Source organism: Xiphias gladius, chromosome 7, assembly GCF_016859285.1.
Source record: "Xiphias gladius isolate SHS-SW01 ecotype Sanya breed wild chromosome 7, ASM1685928v1, whole genome shotgun sequence".
In the NCBI taxonomy this organism is placed as follows: domain Eukaryota; kingdom Metazoa; phylum Chordata; class Actinopteri; order Istiophoriformes; family Xiphiidae; genus Xiphias; species Xiphias gladius.
Genome location: NC_053406.1, coordinates 16,957,829 through 16,974,259, shown reverse-complemented (window position 1 = coordinate 16,974,259; position 16,431 = coordinate 16,957,829). Strand labels below are relative to the sequence as shown.

Below are 16,431 nucleotides of genomic sequence, written 5' to 3'. Positions count from 1 at the left end.
TTTCATTTGTTTTCTTCTACTGAACTTGGCATACTAACCAGCTAGCCTGGCCCATCCCATCTCGTAATACTACTTTGCGATAGTGGGTCACTGTGGCGTAGAGTCTGCCCTCAGTCCAACATGAGAGAATGAATAAGTAATGCTGCCCAGAGGGTGTTTTCTAACCTTTTGTAAATGCAACGATGGCTGAAGTTCTTGGTAAGTAAACAACTGTTAATGCTAACGTTGGCTACATAGCAATAGCAAAAACTTACATATAGCAGCTTTAAATGGATACTGTGATGAATAGTAGATTATTGTCCGTCAATATTACATATCGCAAAATCACCATGATACCACTGCTAAACATGTCATGATATTATCGGTCTATTATTCCAATCGTGTGTCAATGTCAGTGTTTGATAAGACATGAAATCAAATCAACAAAATAATATCCTACCGTTATGAAGGTTATAATGTTCAGTCTTTGTTGAATCTGTTTTAGAGAGTTTGTGAAAACAATTTTAACTCAAGATCCACTTGCTAGTTCTTCTTTTTTTTTCTAATATTTCCAATATTTTGTCTACCCCATTTACACTAACGAGGGCAGCGTGCATATCAGACACATATACACAGCTTTCAGTCTATTTAAGTCAAAAGCACAATCAAGCTACATCCCCACAATGATCATAAAGTTGAATCAACATATCTCTGAAACAGTTTCAACAGAAACTGAAAATTGCAACCTTCATGAAGGTAGGATTTATTGCAGGACTGTTCTATTACACTGTATTACTTTTAGTGTACCTAATATACTGCCAACTGAGTGTAAATCTCCAAAGAAAAGAGTAGAGCTTGCACCCTAAAGCTGAATTTGTGTATTTGCTGTATACTTAATATAGTATTTGGGTCTATGTTACATATGTGCTCCCTTACATACTGTGTGTACCTGGTGTTTGACCCCATCTATTCAGCTAGGGTTAGATGATACCTACAGAGGGGTGAGTTTGAAGGTTCAGTATTGACCTTGAAAACTGTAATGTGCACAGGAACTACTTAATGTTAGTATTCTGACTCCTTCAGTCACATTGTGGTGATGTGATAATAGGGTTTCGATCTCCCACCTAAATGCTAACACCTGATATCATGTTTCCATATTTAGGTCTCGTGATAACAAATGAACCACCTTCATGATAACTGAGCAAGCCTCATCCACTGATAAATACCACAGGATGTGGCTGAGAGCTCCTGAAAATTTCCAGGACTTAGACCCTGTCTCAAGAATTGAGGGGTGTTACAATTACCAGTGTTTCCGGCCTGACAAAAATCCAGCTCTGACCAAAACATTGAGATAAAAAGTTTCCTACGTGTCTCGTCTCTGCTCAATTCTTGTGTTTTGTCCAAATTACTGTATGAAGTAGGAAGAAAACTGGTTTAGGTTTGTTGAGACGGACACTCTGGCCCTTGACCTTACAGTATGAGCTTGACCTCCGAATACAACTCGTCTTCAGTCTTTATAATATATTCTGATATATATTATATTCAGCAAGAATCAGATATTATCATTTATATTAGTCATTTACAGAGGAGAGAAAATGACTCTTATTTGCAGTACTTACTATTGCTGGACTTAAGGTCTCTGTGGATGATAGGTACGAATGCCTGGTTGTGCAGGTAGTCCATCCCTGTGGCAATCTGGACCGCCCAGTTCACCAGAACCCTCGGGGGAACCTTCTTTCCAGCAAGGGCCCGGTTCAGAGCCCCTCCTCTGGCATACTCCATCACCAGGCACAGGTTGGGCTCGCGCAGGCAGACCCCACGGAGTGCGATTATGTTGGGGTGCCGGAGCATCCAGAATAGCCTGGCCTCCTGTCGCACGCTCTCTGCTGTGACACTGATATCCTCATCGGGGTCTTGCCTGGCGGCCTTTACTGCTACTTCCTCTCCTCGCCACACTCCTTTGTAAACCTTCCCAAACCCACCAGCTCCTATCACCTCCTCCAGGAGCAGTTCTGAGAAGTCTATCTCCAAGGGGCATTCACCCACTCCACCTGCCACTAGACCTCCGGAGGTCAGCTGTTGGTAGCTGGCAGCGTCCCCCCTCGTGACGTAGTTGCTTGGAAAGATACCCACCTTGTCCTGGATCTTGCCTGTCCACCAACCCTCATCCCCAGACACTTTGGAGTCTTTGGAGAGAACCTCAAGGAGGTCCCCCCGCCGCAGGGTTAACTCCTCATCTGCTGTGGCCTCATAGTCGAAGACTGCCGTCCAGTAGGCGTTGGGGTTGTTGGCCCCACAGCGGTGACCAGGATGGGATTCTGGGGACCCAGAGGAAGAGATGGTGGAGGAGTTCCAGATGCTACCGTTCTCCACTTGCACAACCGGAGCTGGAAACATTGGTGGCGGAGGGGTCATATTCGGGGGCATGGAGGATGAGGAGGAGGTAGTAGAGGAGGGGGGCCCAGGCGGGATTAGGCAAGGGGGAGGCGGGGAGCAGCAGCCCCCACAGCTGGTGCAGGACAGGGGGGCTGCTGTGCTGCTCGCTCTGCCGTATGGGTTCATTGCAGCCTGACTGCTGTTTGACGCTGTTGGCCTGCCCTCTGTCAACTCAGGCACAAAATCCATACAGGGCCCATTGACTGAGACGAGGTGTCCTCGACCACCGGCGGGGGGGATAGGGGATCAGAGGATCAGAGAGCTGCAACGGCTCTCCCCCATCACCACATCTCGCTGTTGAAACTGTGCCAAATCCTGTCACCGGTTGCTGCTGTGCTGTTGCTACCCAGTGTGTAAGTAACATGTATTCCCAAAGGCAAGTTCATTCAGGGACAATATAGTTTAGGTCAAACAATGACTCTCAGCAGAGCAGATCCATGAATGTAACCCCCATAAAACTAACTGATTGTTTTCCAAAATTGTGTCTTTTAAAAGCTGCCACAGACTCTCACAGGAGACGTGAATATGTGTATATCTAAGAAGCAGCAGGTCTGATGAAATCCTTTGGAAAAATACCTTCAGTCTGAGGCCTTCCTGATCAGAGAGGGAACTGTGAAATTAAATCCACACATAATTTCTCTCTCTGGTCTCTCAGCTGCTGCCTACAATTAATAAAACAGTTAGATAGTTATTATGAATTTCCTACATTGCTGTTCACATGAAAGTAACAAAGGCAAAGTCTGGGCTCCTGATGCCTTTATAGTTTTGAATCTCTCGGTCTTTAAATACATAGCCTCATCTGTAGTTAATATCATCCCATTGAGAACTACTGTCTTGAATCTGTGAGCTACAGAGAGAATCAGAGTCGATGATGAAACCACAGCTGATTTTCAGATTAATTTTAGTATGGAATATAGACTAGGCTATTTAAGGTGCCAATAAAAACCGCAGTCTGTTTTTGAGCTGATGGAAATACTCTGAGCAGGGGTCCTCATTATTTCTCATCCAGCCCAGTGTAGACGCACCTCCCCCGCCAGCCATCTCCATGAATATAGGCTGTTTTCTATTCTATATTGTGTTTGGAAATATCCGCGGATATTCACCCTACATCCCGGAAAGCAGGTCCAAGCTAAATCCTTCATACATGGCAACTCATGAGCCGGTTCAGCGTCCCTGAATAGCCTTTATCAAAAAGGCCCCGTCCATTTTAAGACAGCTGGGGAATTACAGAAGCAAGCCGACGGCGGGGCGGCAGGTATTCAATACGGAGCTGTAAAGTGGCACCATGTTCAGCAAACAGCCAAGTCTGAACACAACAAACCCGCCTCCGTGTCTTTGCAGCGGCCTGGTTCACTTGCCTCTGCTGGGCTACATTTGTGATGGAGACGGGTCCTCGATTGGAAAAGAAACTCTCGTGCACCGCAGACAGTGTAGGGATGCCAGCATCTATCATTATCCTGCTGCTTTCTCAGCACGCATGGTAGTTTCAGATCGTCAATTCGTAGTCTTGTGGCGAAGGTGTGAGTTTTAAAGTCCACGACTTCTGCTTTAGGAGAGACGGCAACAATCACAACGGTGGCAATACGGTGGAAAATACTGTCAACGAAGGTTTGCATGGAGGCATTGCAGCATTACAGTATCTCTGATCCGAGTGGACGAGATGAAATAATGCGATGAAGAGATCCACTCCGGCTACATGTTCCCTTTATCTATCGATCGAACTCACCTGTTCATGATAATAATAATAATAATTATTATTATTATAATAAATAATAATAATAGTAATAATAATACGGTTGTTTATTATGCGCGCAAAATGTTGTGCGTTTCCAGTCCCAGCTTGCGTCCTCCGCCCCAAACAGCCTAATACGTAAAGAGTTAGCGTTTACTATAACCTAACCTGGACACTTAGGGCAACAATATCCACCGACATCGTCGCATGGGCGGTGTGGTTGCATCTGAGTAAGAAGTAACATCAAGGTCCGTCACCCAATTTGGCGACAAACGCTCCCGGGAGTCCCTGTCGTTGCTGCTCAGACAGCTGCCCGGAGGTCCATCGTATTCCAACAGGATTTTCCTCCTAAAAGACGTGACATTTCGAGAATCGAGCTGTCAGTCTGTGGGCTGACTTTGCATCCAAATACACCGGGGGTGCCGTTCACGTACGTGGGGACAAGTGCTACTCCTTTCACAGATGTACAAATCATAGGTATGGTCGTGGCATGCAGGCTGTCTACGCACTTAGTCCCAGCACATGGGTGCAGATCAGGGTGCAGCTCAGCGCGCAGGGCGGAGACAAGGACACCAGAGTCTGTTGGAACGACACTAGGTTGTGCTGGTGGTGAGGGTGTGCTGGTGCACTGTGGGTATTGTAGTCTCTGAGGAATCTCCTTCTGACCTACATCATTCTGGCAGCTGATATAACTAAATAATTAGCAATATTAAGGAATAAGATGAGCAGTGGTGGAAGGTAACCGAGTACATTTACTCAAGCACTGCACTTATACAAATTCTGAGTATTTCAATTTTCTGCTACTTCATTCTTCTGCTCCACTACATTTATTTGATAACGTAAGTTACTTTGCCGTACTTTGCTTAATAATATAAAATATTATCAAATAAATAAATTATTATGTATTATTATAAGTATTTTATCGGTACCTGATTCATACAAAATATTTACACTGTAAATTGCAAGCTTTATTATACAGTATAACCCAACTTTTTAAATTAAAACAAATAATACCTGAAGAATTACTGTTATTTTATCTAAAAAAATAATACTGTGCCAGAATTACATTTCCATTCAGAATAGAATCGATCGTTGGGTTATTCAGACAATGTATGGTACTAATAGTCACACCCATCAATTTTTAAGCTGTACTGGCCCCTGGTGTCCAATGAGTGAAACACAAAGTCTTTACTTTATATGATACTTAATTCTCTAGTTCTCTTCATCCAAGAGGGACATAAGGTTTCAATTATTTTTTTCTTCCTTGTTCCATCTTTTTCCATGGTTTAAAACAAACAAGCAATCACTTTTTGGTCATTTTGCATCTGTTAGTGGTAGTCTTCTGTCTCTTTTTTTGTCATTTTGTGGCTCTTTTGGGTCATTTTGTGTCTCTTTGTGCTAGTTTGTCATTTGTGTCATTTTGTATCTCTGTTCTCCTACTCTCCAGTCCTCCAGTTCAGTGTGCTGCCTACACTTTTACAGGATATGGTGGCTGAGCCAGAAATCAAGGCTGCGACCTTTCTGTTGTGGGACTCACAACCCACTCTAATCACTGGTTCTCACTGCCGTCCCTTTATCAACACCAATCATCTGGTTCAAAGACATGTGAAATCAGGATGATTTATGCAATTCGATTATAAGCACAAAACTTGGACTCAGGGAAAAGCAGAATTACCAAAAGATCATTGAAAAAATTCAAGCTCCAATACTGTCAATATTTCAGTCCCTCCACTGACAACTTTATTTATATGAAAGGAAAAGAGGGAAAAGGTAGAAAAGTGACACTGTGTATTATTTTGTCAATACCTAACCAGTTGTTTCTTTTGTTTAGTTTATTTAACCAGGCAAGTCACCAATGAACTTGTTTCTAAAGATGTTCTGATTAAATCTGATCAAACAGGCTCAGCACACTAATAAGACCTGCCAGTTATTTGATAGAGTCAGTCCTGAAGTAGTATTATTAACTTTTTTTAATGTATTCAACGATGGTTCGTAGTTGTATGTGTCTTAGTGGCATCTGAACCTGCTGTCTGGATAGTGGGTGCCACAATATTGGCAAAAAAAACTGTGGTTTCAGGAATTTTTTTGAGTCAAACATATTTATCATATTAAACAATCAACCAAACTTCTGTATGTATTCAATTACAGTTTTTAAACTTAATTGAAATAATTTGTGAAATACCAAATGGCATCAGAGGACTGGTTATGTTTAGTGACCACAAGGTTGTGCTATTGACTAATTTGTGAGGATCCATGAAATCAAAATTTGATCATGCAGCATGATCAAATATTCACATTTGATAGACTGGTACCAGTGAATTTTTTGGCATTTTTGTTTAAAAATAAAATGACTCAATATGAAAGTTGTTGCCAATCAATTTTCGGTCAGTCCACAAGTTGATTAATCAACTAATGGTCTATACTCTAGAGCACTGTTTGGTTTCTCGGTTCATGTGGAAATAATGAAACTGTACAGTGAGGGTCAGTAGGGGCCCAACAATACATTTGACCCCTTAGCCCCTCAGGAATTTAATCCAACCATGCTCAATATGCAGAACGGCCAATTTCATAGTACAGTATACTGATGCATTGATCTGTACGTCACTTTAATGATGCAGCAAGTAAAGGTGCTGGAGCTAATATTAATTATTTTATACACTGCTGGGTAGTTTGTGAATTTACCCCTTGGATCAATAAAGTCTTAAATTTTCCTACAATAATTCATCTTAATTCATTTGTTGAATATATTTTGTATTATTAATCTGAATCTACTATTTGGTTACTAAAGTTACCAAATAAATGTTGCAGAGTAAACATAACATAATATTTGCCCCTGAATTATAGTGGAGTAGAAGTTTAAAGTAGCATAAAATGGAAATACTCAAATAAAGTAAAAGTAACTATAATTTGTACTTATGAACAGTACTTGAGTAAGTGTACTTAGTTACTTTCTACCACTCATTTCTTAATATCGGTTTGGTGAAGGGTTGTATTTACTTGTGTTCCCTTTAAAAATCAACAAAATATGTAATTTGTCCAGGGGTGTCCACACTTTTACACTTAGTTGTCAGTTTGTTATGTCCGCCTAGATAAAAGATAAAACTAATGCAGTCCTGCAATGAATCCTCCTTCGTGGAGATTATAGTGTTCATTTTTATTGAAATTGCTTTAGAGAGTTGTTGATTCAACTGTATGATTGTTTTGGAGGACGTGGTTTGTGGTCCTGTTGAACTGAATCGCCTTATACGGAGACTTGTTCTGTTATTTAACCCACCCTCACTGATATAATTGGAGTGGACAAAATTGTAGAAAAACACCTGTCCATATAATTTAATACAATTCAACAGCGCCACAAACTGCAGCCTCCACAATGAACATCAACACCTCTCTGAAACAGTTTCCACACAAACTGAACAATTATAACCGCCATGAATGCAGGATTTATTGCAGGACTGCACTCGTTTTAGCCGGTTGTTCCGAGTATATACGTATGTGTATGTATATACTGTATATGTTTACAGTATACAGCGTGTAGTCACAGTCAGTAAGTCAGCAGTGGCGTGCTGCCCCCTGTGTGTTACTATCAGTAGGCTGCACCAACCGGAGCCGCGCAGGCGCGGTGAGTGCGGGCGCAGCTCCGCCGTGGTGTCGGTTGAGCATTCTTGGCAACGTCTCGCTCGGTGAACAGACAGTCGTCCGTCGGTCAACCAGTGTTTCCACAATGTCTGGAGAATTATTTTAACGGAATAGGAGACGAGCGGAAAACAGCGGGGCAGCGTTAGGTAAGGTGTGTCCTCCTTTGGTTTTCTGTGAACAGTTTTAGTTGAACAGTGCGGGCGATTCAAAAGCGCTGAAAAGTGACGAGTGAACTAAACGTTAGCGAGCAAACACCGACAGGCACCGAGCCGACCAACTTCACTCAATGCAGAGAGCAGACGCTTTACTACGGCTCAGCCGTTAGGCTCACTCCCACCTGGAGCCGTTCACACCGACTCTGTGCTCCACTTCGACCTCCGTCCATTCAGCAGAGTAGATTTATAGCCTCAAATACGCCGGTACCTTCAAAAATTTATTAGCCACAAAATATCCTACAACCCTCTTAAATCATTAGGGTTCCAGTGCGCATGCTTGTAGTGCTCTGCAGACTTCGGATTTGTAGTTTTTTCGTACCTGAGTTAATCACAGTTGTGAGGGCCGAGAGAAAACGGTAAAACTACAAGTTCCAGACAATGGGAGCTTTGTTTGGGAGCGCAGCTAGCCAGCTAGTTAGCCTGGACGAGCTTTGAATTTCGAGTAGTTGTGCTGCAATCGGAAGTTGCCTTGGCTGGAGATTTGTTTAAGAATGAGCTTCGTGGGAAACATTTTACACACACGTTTTTCGTTTGTTTTTTTATAGGACTTTTGCAGTAGTTGCAAATGGCACTGGTTTGCCTTGAAAGGTTGTACAACATGTTTTATCCTGGTGATAAAAGGAGAATTGATCGTGCCCCTGCGCGTTTGGACATGCAGACTCTGCTCAGCTGTCAAAAGACGTGTGTACACAGTGCGCAGGATTTGCAAATGCATAGTGTGCGTGTGTGTGTGTGTATATATATGTGTGTGTGTGTGTGTGTGTGTGTGTGTGTGTGTGTGTGTGTGTGTGCGCGCGCGCGCCTGCAAAATGGGAAGGTGATGATGCCTCGGCGTGTCGTCTCCCTTTCATAGAAATCCCCCGTGTTACTGCTGTATTCCCCAGCCCTCAGGAAATGACACGTCGAGGATCAGGATGATGGATCTCTCGTGCAAGAGCGGTAGAGCATGGCAGCAGTGCACATATTCTGGGCATCATTTACTCTGGTTGTCTCTCAAGTGGAACTAATGGAATAATTATTACTAGGGAAAATCTGAGAATGATCAAGTGTCTTAAACGGGTTAGCCCATTACTTAAACGCCTGTACCCACGGACTGATTATGAGACAATGGGCCCCTGGACACAGACATGTTACCCCCCCCCCCCCCCCACACACACACACACACACACACACACAACAAGAGCCACAGATTTAAAGAGACATAAAATGGTCATATTGTGTGTCTTTGCAGTCTATTCTCATCTCTTTTTGGTAGTTTCTTTATGGTCATTTTGTGTCTCTTTGTGGTCGTTTTTGAGTCACAATAGTAATTTGACTGACTTCCCTACAAGAAATATTAACAGTCACTTGATACTGAAGCTCTGGTCCAGGGGCACCCTGACCACTTGGGCCCCTGGGCTTGTGCCCTGTAGGCCCATTCAGTAATCCTTCCATGCCTTAACAGCACGTGTTGAGCATGGCACTGCCCCCTGTTTGCTGTACAATGGGAAAATCCTGCACTCCTTATTCTCTTTGAGAGCAAATTAGATTCAAATTCATTCAGTACAGTTCTGAATGGTAAAGTTTACGCTGAATAGTAATGAAATAGTTCTCCATATTTTAAATCCAGCTTCCTTTTATTAAAGGCTGGGCTTTAGACTGAGAGACTAAGTTATACAGTGCTCACTGTTTATAGTTTCCATGACGAAATTTTCATTCTTTGGATGGATGTTTGAATATGTTACATATTAAAAGCAAAAATAAGCAGGGTAGCTATTTAGGGACTCGGAACTTTTTTGTTAGCTGAAAATTCAAAGCATGTCAAAATTATTGAGTAAACATAAGTTATGCCTCCTTCCCAATGATACTTGGATCAGACACACTGGTCTTGTGAGACCTTATGGTTTGAGACAATCTCCATCCACAAGGTCACCATACTGTTCACAGCCTTCACTGTTGTATCTTAGAAACACACTTTATATGCTCCTTTCTTCTCTTATTTTATAAGTCTCTGTCTGTCTGTGAAAGCATAAATTCCATAAATTGATTGCTGTAAAAAAAAAAAAAAAAAAAAAACCCCAAAATAACCTGCAATACACGCTTAGTTCAGAATGACATATTCCATCAGTCAATGCAGCAGTGCGCCCCTGCAAGCTGTTTTCGATGGATTTATTGTAAACAGCAAGAGCTTGTGACTTCCAAGAGATCAAGCAAACCTGCAGAAGGTAGCAGGAATGTCACTGTGGTGTAGTGAGACTCTCAAACTGCAATAATTGTGACGAAAAATGTAATTGTTTGTCTTTAAATTCACTAATGCATGGCTCTTTATTCATTGAGTTTGTTTTAATAAAGGTTGTTGAAATTGTGCTGTCATCTAGGTGATATGCTAGGCAAGGGACCAACAATAACAGAGCCCTTAAGATTACCACCTAAAAACTGTCATCAAATATTTGTTTTAAATACTTTTTGCATTCTTTAAATGCCCCGGTTTTACTCTTAAAGTACTTCAGATATTGACGTAGCAGAAGAATTCTGTTCTGTTCTAGTCTGGTTTGGTTTTACTCTGTGATGCATTAAAATATTATATTTACTATTGTTCTCCAGGCTATACAGTTTGGGTCACATAACTCATTTCAAGTCAATGCAACACATCTGTAAAATCACTCTCCTAAACCTCACGATATTGAGAGCAAAAGGACAAAATGTAAAAACAATATTAATGAACTCTTAGTTTTGGTTTTGACTGTAAAAATGTTTCACTCTGAAACTAGTCGAGAATGGATACATTTAAGATGTAATTTCTCTGGTCTCTTTCCAATCAACAATTATGTCTGTGAATGCTCTATGAGTTCATAAATATGGTTCATACCTTAAAATTTGTTTAGAATTGGTTTTACTGCCAATAGTATACATTTTTGGAAAGTACTGCCAGGTCCATAATATCTGTATAAGGATGTTTGTTTTGGTATTTTTACAATGATATAAAATTATCTATGCTCATTTCATCAACTTTGGACCCACGTCACATTGTTGTAAAGCCCCTCCAACAGTCGGCTTTGAGTTGGCTCCACTGCGTACCAGATAACAATTGCTGACAGTCTGCAATCTTGAGGAACATCTCATATTTTCTGCTACTTATTCTGTAGTTTTAGTGCTTACAGCTGCGGGAACAAAGGAATCTGTCTTCAAAGAGGGCTGAATGTGGGCCACATGAGTTATTTCACCTGTAAACATTTCGTTGAATCACCATGTCTTATCTTGGTAGTGGTGACTCATCAACTGTTTTCAGCTGTTTTTTTCCTGTTCCTTTATTCATGACAAGGATTTTAGGGGACTTACACACAGGCATGCAGTCATGGTCATCTTTTTGGTTTTTCCAAGAAAGTCTCTTACTATGTTTTTAAAGCAGCAAAAAGGGTGTTTTGGCACCAGCCTTGGCTAGGGTTCGCCTTTCCCAACCACGACACCTTGGCAGCCCTCCTGCTGTTTGTAATTTTAGAACTAAAAGCCTCTTGCCAGGTTTCTATTTAATCCTTGGAGGCGTCTTAGTTAAATAAAGCTTAATAGAAATGAACAATTGTGTGTGTGCACAGTGTGTGCAGGAACACACACACACACACACACACACACACACACTAAAGCACATAAAACATCATGCATCACAATCATTGGGTGTATCCTGTCAATAGATGCCATCTGGTCTCTGTCAGGGTGCACAGTGGTGTGTGTGTGTGTGTGTGTGTGTGTGTGTGTGTGTGTGTGTGTGTGTGTGTGTGTGTGTGTGTGTGTGTGTGTGTGTGTGTGTTGATGTGGATTTGTGTGTGTGTTGATGTGGATGTGGGCATTGTAGGGGGCGGAACATGTAGTATTGTCCTGAACTTGAGCTTATAGAGTTCGGCCAAATGCAGCTGACTTATCTGCTACAGGCAACAGACATTAATTTTTTATTGTAGTATATTTCAAGCTGTTGTCTCTGTGTTTAGTGCTGTCTCCTGCTATTGGTTTATACTCCTTATCGCATCTGGCATCACAGCCTCCTCCTAACCAAGGTTGAATGCAGTTGGGACATTAATTTACTGTAACGAACAGCGGTTTCTATTTAGGTCGACAATTTATTTCAGTGTTACTTTTAGATGAGAATTTTTCATTTTTGATCTATAACACACAGATAAAAACTGCCCTCTGTTGTCACCCAGGAGTTGACCATAAAGTAAGGGAGTCAATACTGTCACAGTGACACAGTAATCAAACTAACGCAGAATGATCTAAGACTGAAAACAAAATGTATAGGCAAGCAAGTCAAGTTTGTTTGTACAGCACCTTTAAAAAACTTGATAATTCAGAGTGACATAAGAACAACAAAATGAAAATAAAATCAATAAAAATAGCATTAAATTGGATTTAACATAAAAAATTATAGACTAGAATTTGAATGATAGTGCAGTTACAATGCAGTGATATACAGACTCTGGACACCATATACAAATCAGAATATTCACAGAAAGATTATCTCTGCACACCTTAATGCATGTCAGGTGTGTACTTCCTTCTATATACTGTACATAGATGCCTGGTAAATGATTGAATATAGATAATTGATTGGATAAAACACACACACACACACACACACACACACACACACACACACACACACACACACACACACACACACACACACACACACACACACACACACACATCCCTGATGAAGGTTGTGTAGACCAGTGTCAAACACAGGTTGAACGTGTGTTCAGTAGACCTGTGTCATACATGTGTATTAGTCAGACTGCAGGTGTACAGTTTATGATGAAACAGCATTAGACCACCAACAGTATTGCAGCCCCCCTGTCTCCGCTCTCTTTGATGTATTTGCCTCCCTTGAGGATCTTATCCATTAGTCAGCATGCATGACAGTGTCAAGAGGTCAGAGATTTACAGAAAGAGGAGCACACCATGTTTCCTGAAATGAGTCTTTGCTTTATGGTCTTCTGTGCAGCTATAAAACATTTGCTAGGTAGGCAGTTGATCTATCAAGGCTGCCTCCTCTCTTTTTTTTCTGCTCACTCCTTCAGAGGTCAAATTCCCTCAAGGTGCTGTTTACCAATCTGTGTCTTCTTATCAGGAAAGGGGATGAATCATAGAATCACAGTCCTGCGTGTAAATGTCCAAAATGTGCTTGGATTCGACTGATAGCGCTGCACTTTCTATCTTATTTTCAGAGGATAGGATCTTCTCAGTTTGGATATAAGACAGAATGGGACTCCCAGGCATAGCAGAGGCTACATGCCAGGCCATATCTTTCTTGTCTTTATTCCTCTCTGTGCTGGGTATGTTTGACTGAGATAAATATAGCCTGTTGGTTTTAGCTCGAGGATAAACACAGATGTTGAGGAGGTCTTTTCTTGCCACAGGTTTGCCTGCATCCTCCCCCTGGTCAGCGTCGGTAGAAAAGGGAGAGAGTGTTTTGTATCCATCCACAAAACACTTAAACAGGGTTACTGAACTTAACACTAAGCTTCTGACAGGGTTATAAGAGCTATATACATTGGCTATAAAGCATTTAGACAGCCTGACAAAGTCCTGTACATAAAGAGTGATTTACAAAGGTTTGTATATGGCTGTCCATTTTGCAATTTACGCTGGAGGCCACCCCACAGATTTACAAATGGATGTACTTAGCCCTGTTAAGGGCTGAGATTAAACTTGAATACTTGGATATGTGTTTACTGAAGTAGAGGAGATTTTCACAGACAAGCGTGTAAGCAAACCAGATCTGACTGGGTTATTTCTGAATTCTCACACTGAATCCAAGGCCAGGACAGATAGAAATCGCTGCAGTAACAGGCTGTAGGTCTGCTTTATTCCCTGAACAGTAAAATTAAGAGCTCTTATCTTTTACCTTCCCAACTTTATAATGTTCATCTTCAGCCTATATGCCTCTCTCAGAAGGGACTGGTAATGTTAAAGGGTGTTTCATTGCTTTGCTGTAAGAGACTGTTGATGATAGAAGCACAAATCATGCATTCGATCTCTGGGGAAAAGGCTTTGTTCCAGAGACTTCCAAAGCATTCACATACACATACATTAACATGAATTGTCATGGAGCTGAGAGGGGCAGCCTCTGCCTTTCTCTGTAATGTCTTTATTCTTCTTCCGTCTTATTTCTCTTGTCTTGGGAGTTGAATTTGTCTGCTGCGTTAAGGGGAAGAGCGTGCTGTTACACCTGCTTCATATCTGTCCCTAACTGCAGCTTCACACATACAGTTGACAGGTGGTTTGTGTGTGTGTGTGTGTGTGTGTGTGTGTGTGTGTGTGTGTGTGTGTGTGTGTGTGTGTGTGTGTGTGTGTGTGTGTGTGTGTGTGTGTGTGTGTTTCCACAAAGAGCTCTGTCATTGCAGAAATGTTCTGGAAAGAGGAAATCCTGCATGACGGGATTAAGAAACAGCTGATTCTCCTTCCATCTGTTTTTATGCATTGAGGAGGAGTAAATTAACCTTGTGTGCCCCACATACACATGAGCTTCACCATCACACACCTGTCAAGTCATAAGTTCACTTGCTCTACTTGTTTTAGTCAGAGCTACAACATAGAATACTACTGCTTCGCTACAGTTATAGTGGATCAATTGTTTAGGTGATTTTTTTTTTGTTTTTTTGTTTTTTTTTTTTGTTTAGCTAAAACATGAAAAACCCTCTGGTTCCAGCTTCTTAAGTGTGAGATTTCCTTATTTTTTGGCATATATCATTGTAAACTGAATATGTTTGGGTTTAGAATGCTGACTAGACTAAACAGGACACTTTAAGATTTGACCTTGGGCTCTAAGAAATTGTGATGGGCATTTTTCAACACTTTCTGACATTTTACATCCAAAACAACTGATAGATTAATTGAAAAAATAGTTCGCAAATTAATCAATAATGATAATTATTAGTTGCCTGTTAGAATTTCCCACAGCCAAAGGTGACATATTTAAATGTCTTGTTTAAAAATATTCAGTTACTGTCATATACGACAAAGAAAAGCATCAGATCCTCACATTTGACAAGGTGGAACCAGCCAAAGCTTGGCGTTTTTGCTTAAAAAATAACTATAATGATTATTTGATTATAAGAATAGTTGCCAATTAATTTGCTCCAATCGTTGCAGCTCGACTGATTATTCATTTAGTCTATTAAATGGCAGAAAATGTCCATCAAAGAGCCCAGGTTGATGTCTTCACATTAATTGTTTTGTCCAACAGATTGTCCAAAACCCAAAAGATATTTCAAATTATAGTAATATGAAACAAAAAAAGAGAGAACCAATGAATATTTGGCATTTTTCCTTGATTAATGATTTAACTGATTACTCAAATATCAAAATAGTTTTAGATTAATTTTCTGTCAACTGACTGACCAATAATTTACAATTCTTTTCAGCATTAGTACTGAATATAAGTGCTGAAGAAAGATATAGTTCAGTTCTTTTCTACATGATTAAACTGTAAATGTAAAAGATGTGTTTAAGATAATGACCACATGTTTTACATCAGTGATTAAAAAAAAATGTGTAATGTGAATGAGGAAGTTTAAAAGCCCTTTCTCCCCGTCAGTATCCTGAATCACTGGATCAAAGGTTGTAATGACCGAGCCCACTATGAGTCAGTTCTTCATGATGAAAGATATATGTACACAACCACACTTTTGTTTCTTTCTGTAGCACAACAAAAGCATATTTTTAGCCCCCAGACACCTGATGTTTAATTCCATCTGTATTTTATTTGGAGGCGATTATCTGCTCTCTCTGTGCTGCCTGTTGCAGGTCAAGCTGTTGAACAGGAAATGAGGGAGTACTGAGGAGGATGCGGGTGTGTGGCGGAGATGATTGTTGCTATGAATCAGGCATTAGGCATCAGGAAGAGCCGTGGCCATACACTGCAGAGATCAGTCACTAAGATGAATGACCAGTTCACAGGACATGAGTAAAAACATTCCTTCCAAGCTCAGAAAAATGTAACCCAGTTTGTCTCTAATATGCAGCTGATATCCCTTTTCTTTTTCTTTTCCTGTTCATTGTTGGGATAGTTTAAGGTTAGCTCATCCTAGTTTCTGGAGAGGAACCACACTGCCTCCAACTGCAGACTGGAAAAAAAAATGGTTGAAGAAAAGGGCGTAACACCAAACACCATCAGGAAACGTGTAGAAAGATTTGCATGTTTCCCCCTTCCTCTGTCTGTCAGGATGTTTTGCTTTTAGTGACCTGAATGTCCTTTTTAAAACACAGACAGACAGGCATATCCTCATGTGTGTGGTTATGAGTCCGGGTGGGAATGGGTGAGTTTTAAAAATGTTTTCAGTTACTTTTTCTTCTGTCTCTGTGAAATTTTTTCATGAAACTACATCAAAGTCTGTGTTTTTATTTCTTTTCCCTCATTGTGTGTTATGTGTGCAGAGAGGCATGCATACATACATACAG

The 16,431-nt window shown here is 41.0% G+C and overlaps 2 protein-coding genes across 3 annotated transcripts in view; one reads left to right on the top strand and one right to left on the bottom strand.

Moving 5' to 3' along the window:
• The window catches only part of map3k10 (mitogen-activated protein kinase kinase kinase 10), a 39,762-nt gene extending 35,641 nt beyond the window's left edge, over positions 1-4,121 (bottom strand). The window contains exon 1 of the mRNA XM_040131209.1: positions 1,599-4,121. Coding sequence (XP_039987143.1) covers positions 1,599-2,604 — 1,006 coding nt within the window. The 5' untranslated portion in view covers positions 2,605-4,121. The remainder of the gene's footprint in view (positions 1-1,598) is intronic.
• A 3,679-nt stretch (positions 4,122-7,800) lies between these two features.
• Positions 7,801-16,431, top strand: part of sipa1l3 (signal-induced proliferation-associated 1 like 3) — a 76,924-nt gene continuing 68,293 nt past the window's right edge. The window contains exon 1 of one of the 2 annotated variants that reach the window (XM_040130647.1): positions 7,801-7,929. The gene's annotated coding sequence lies outside the window, so the exon portion shown is untranslated. Of the gene's footprint in view, positions 7,935-16,431 lie in introns of both variants that reach the window. The other variant, XM_040130648.1, reaches the window with a different exon arrangement.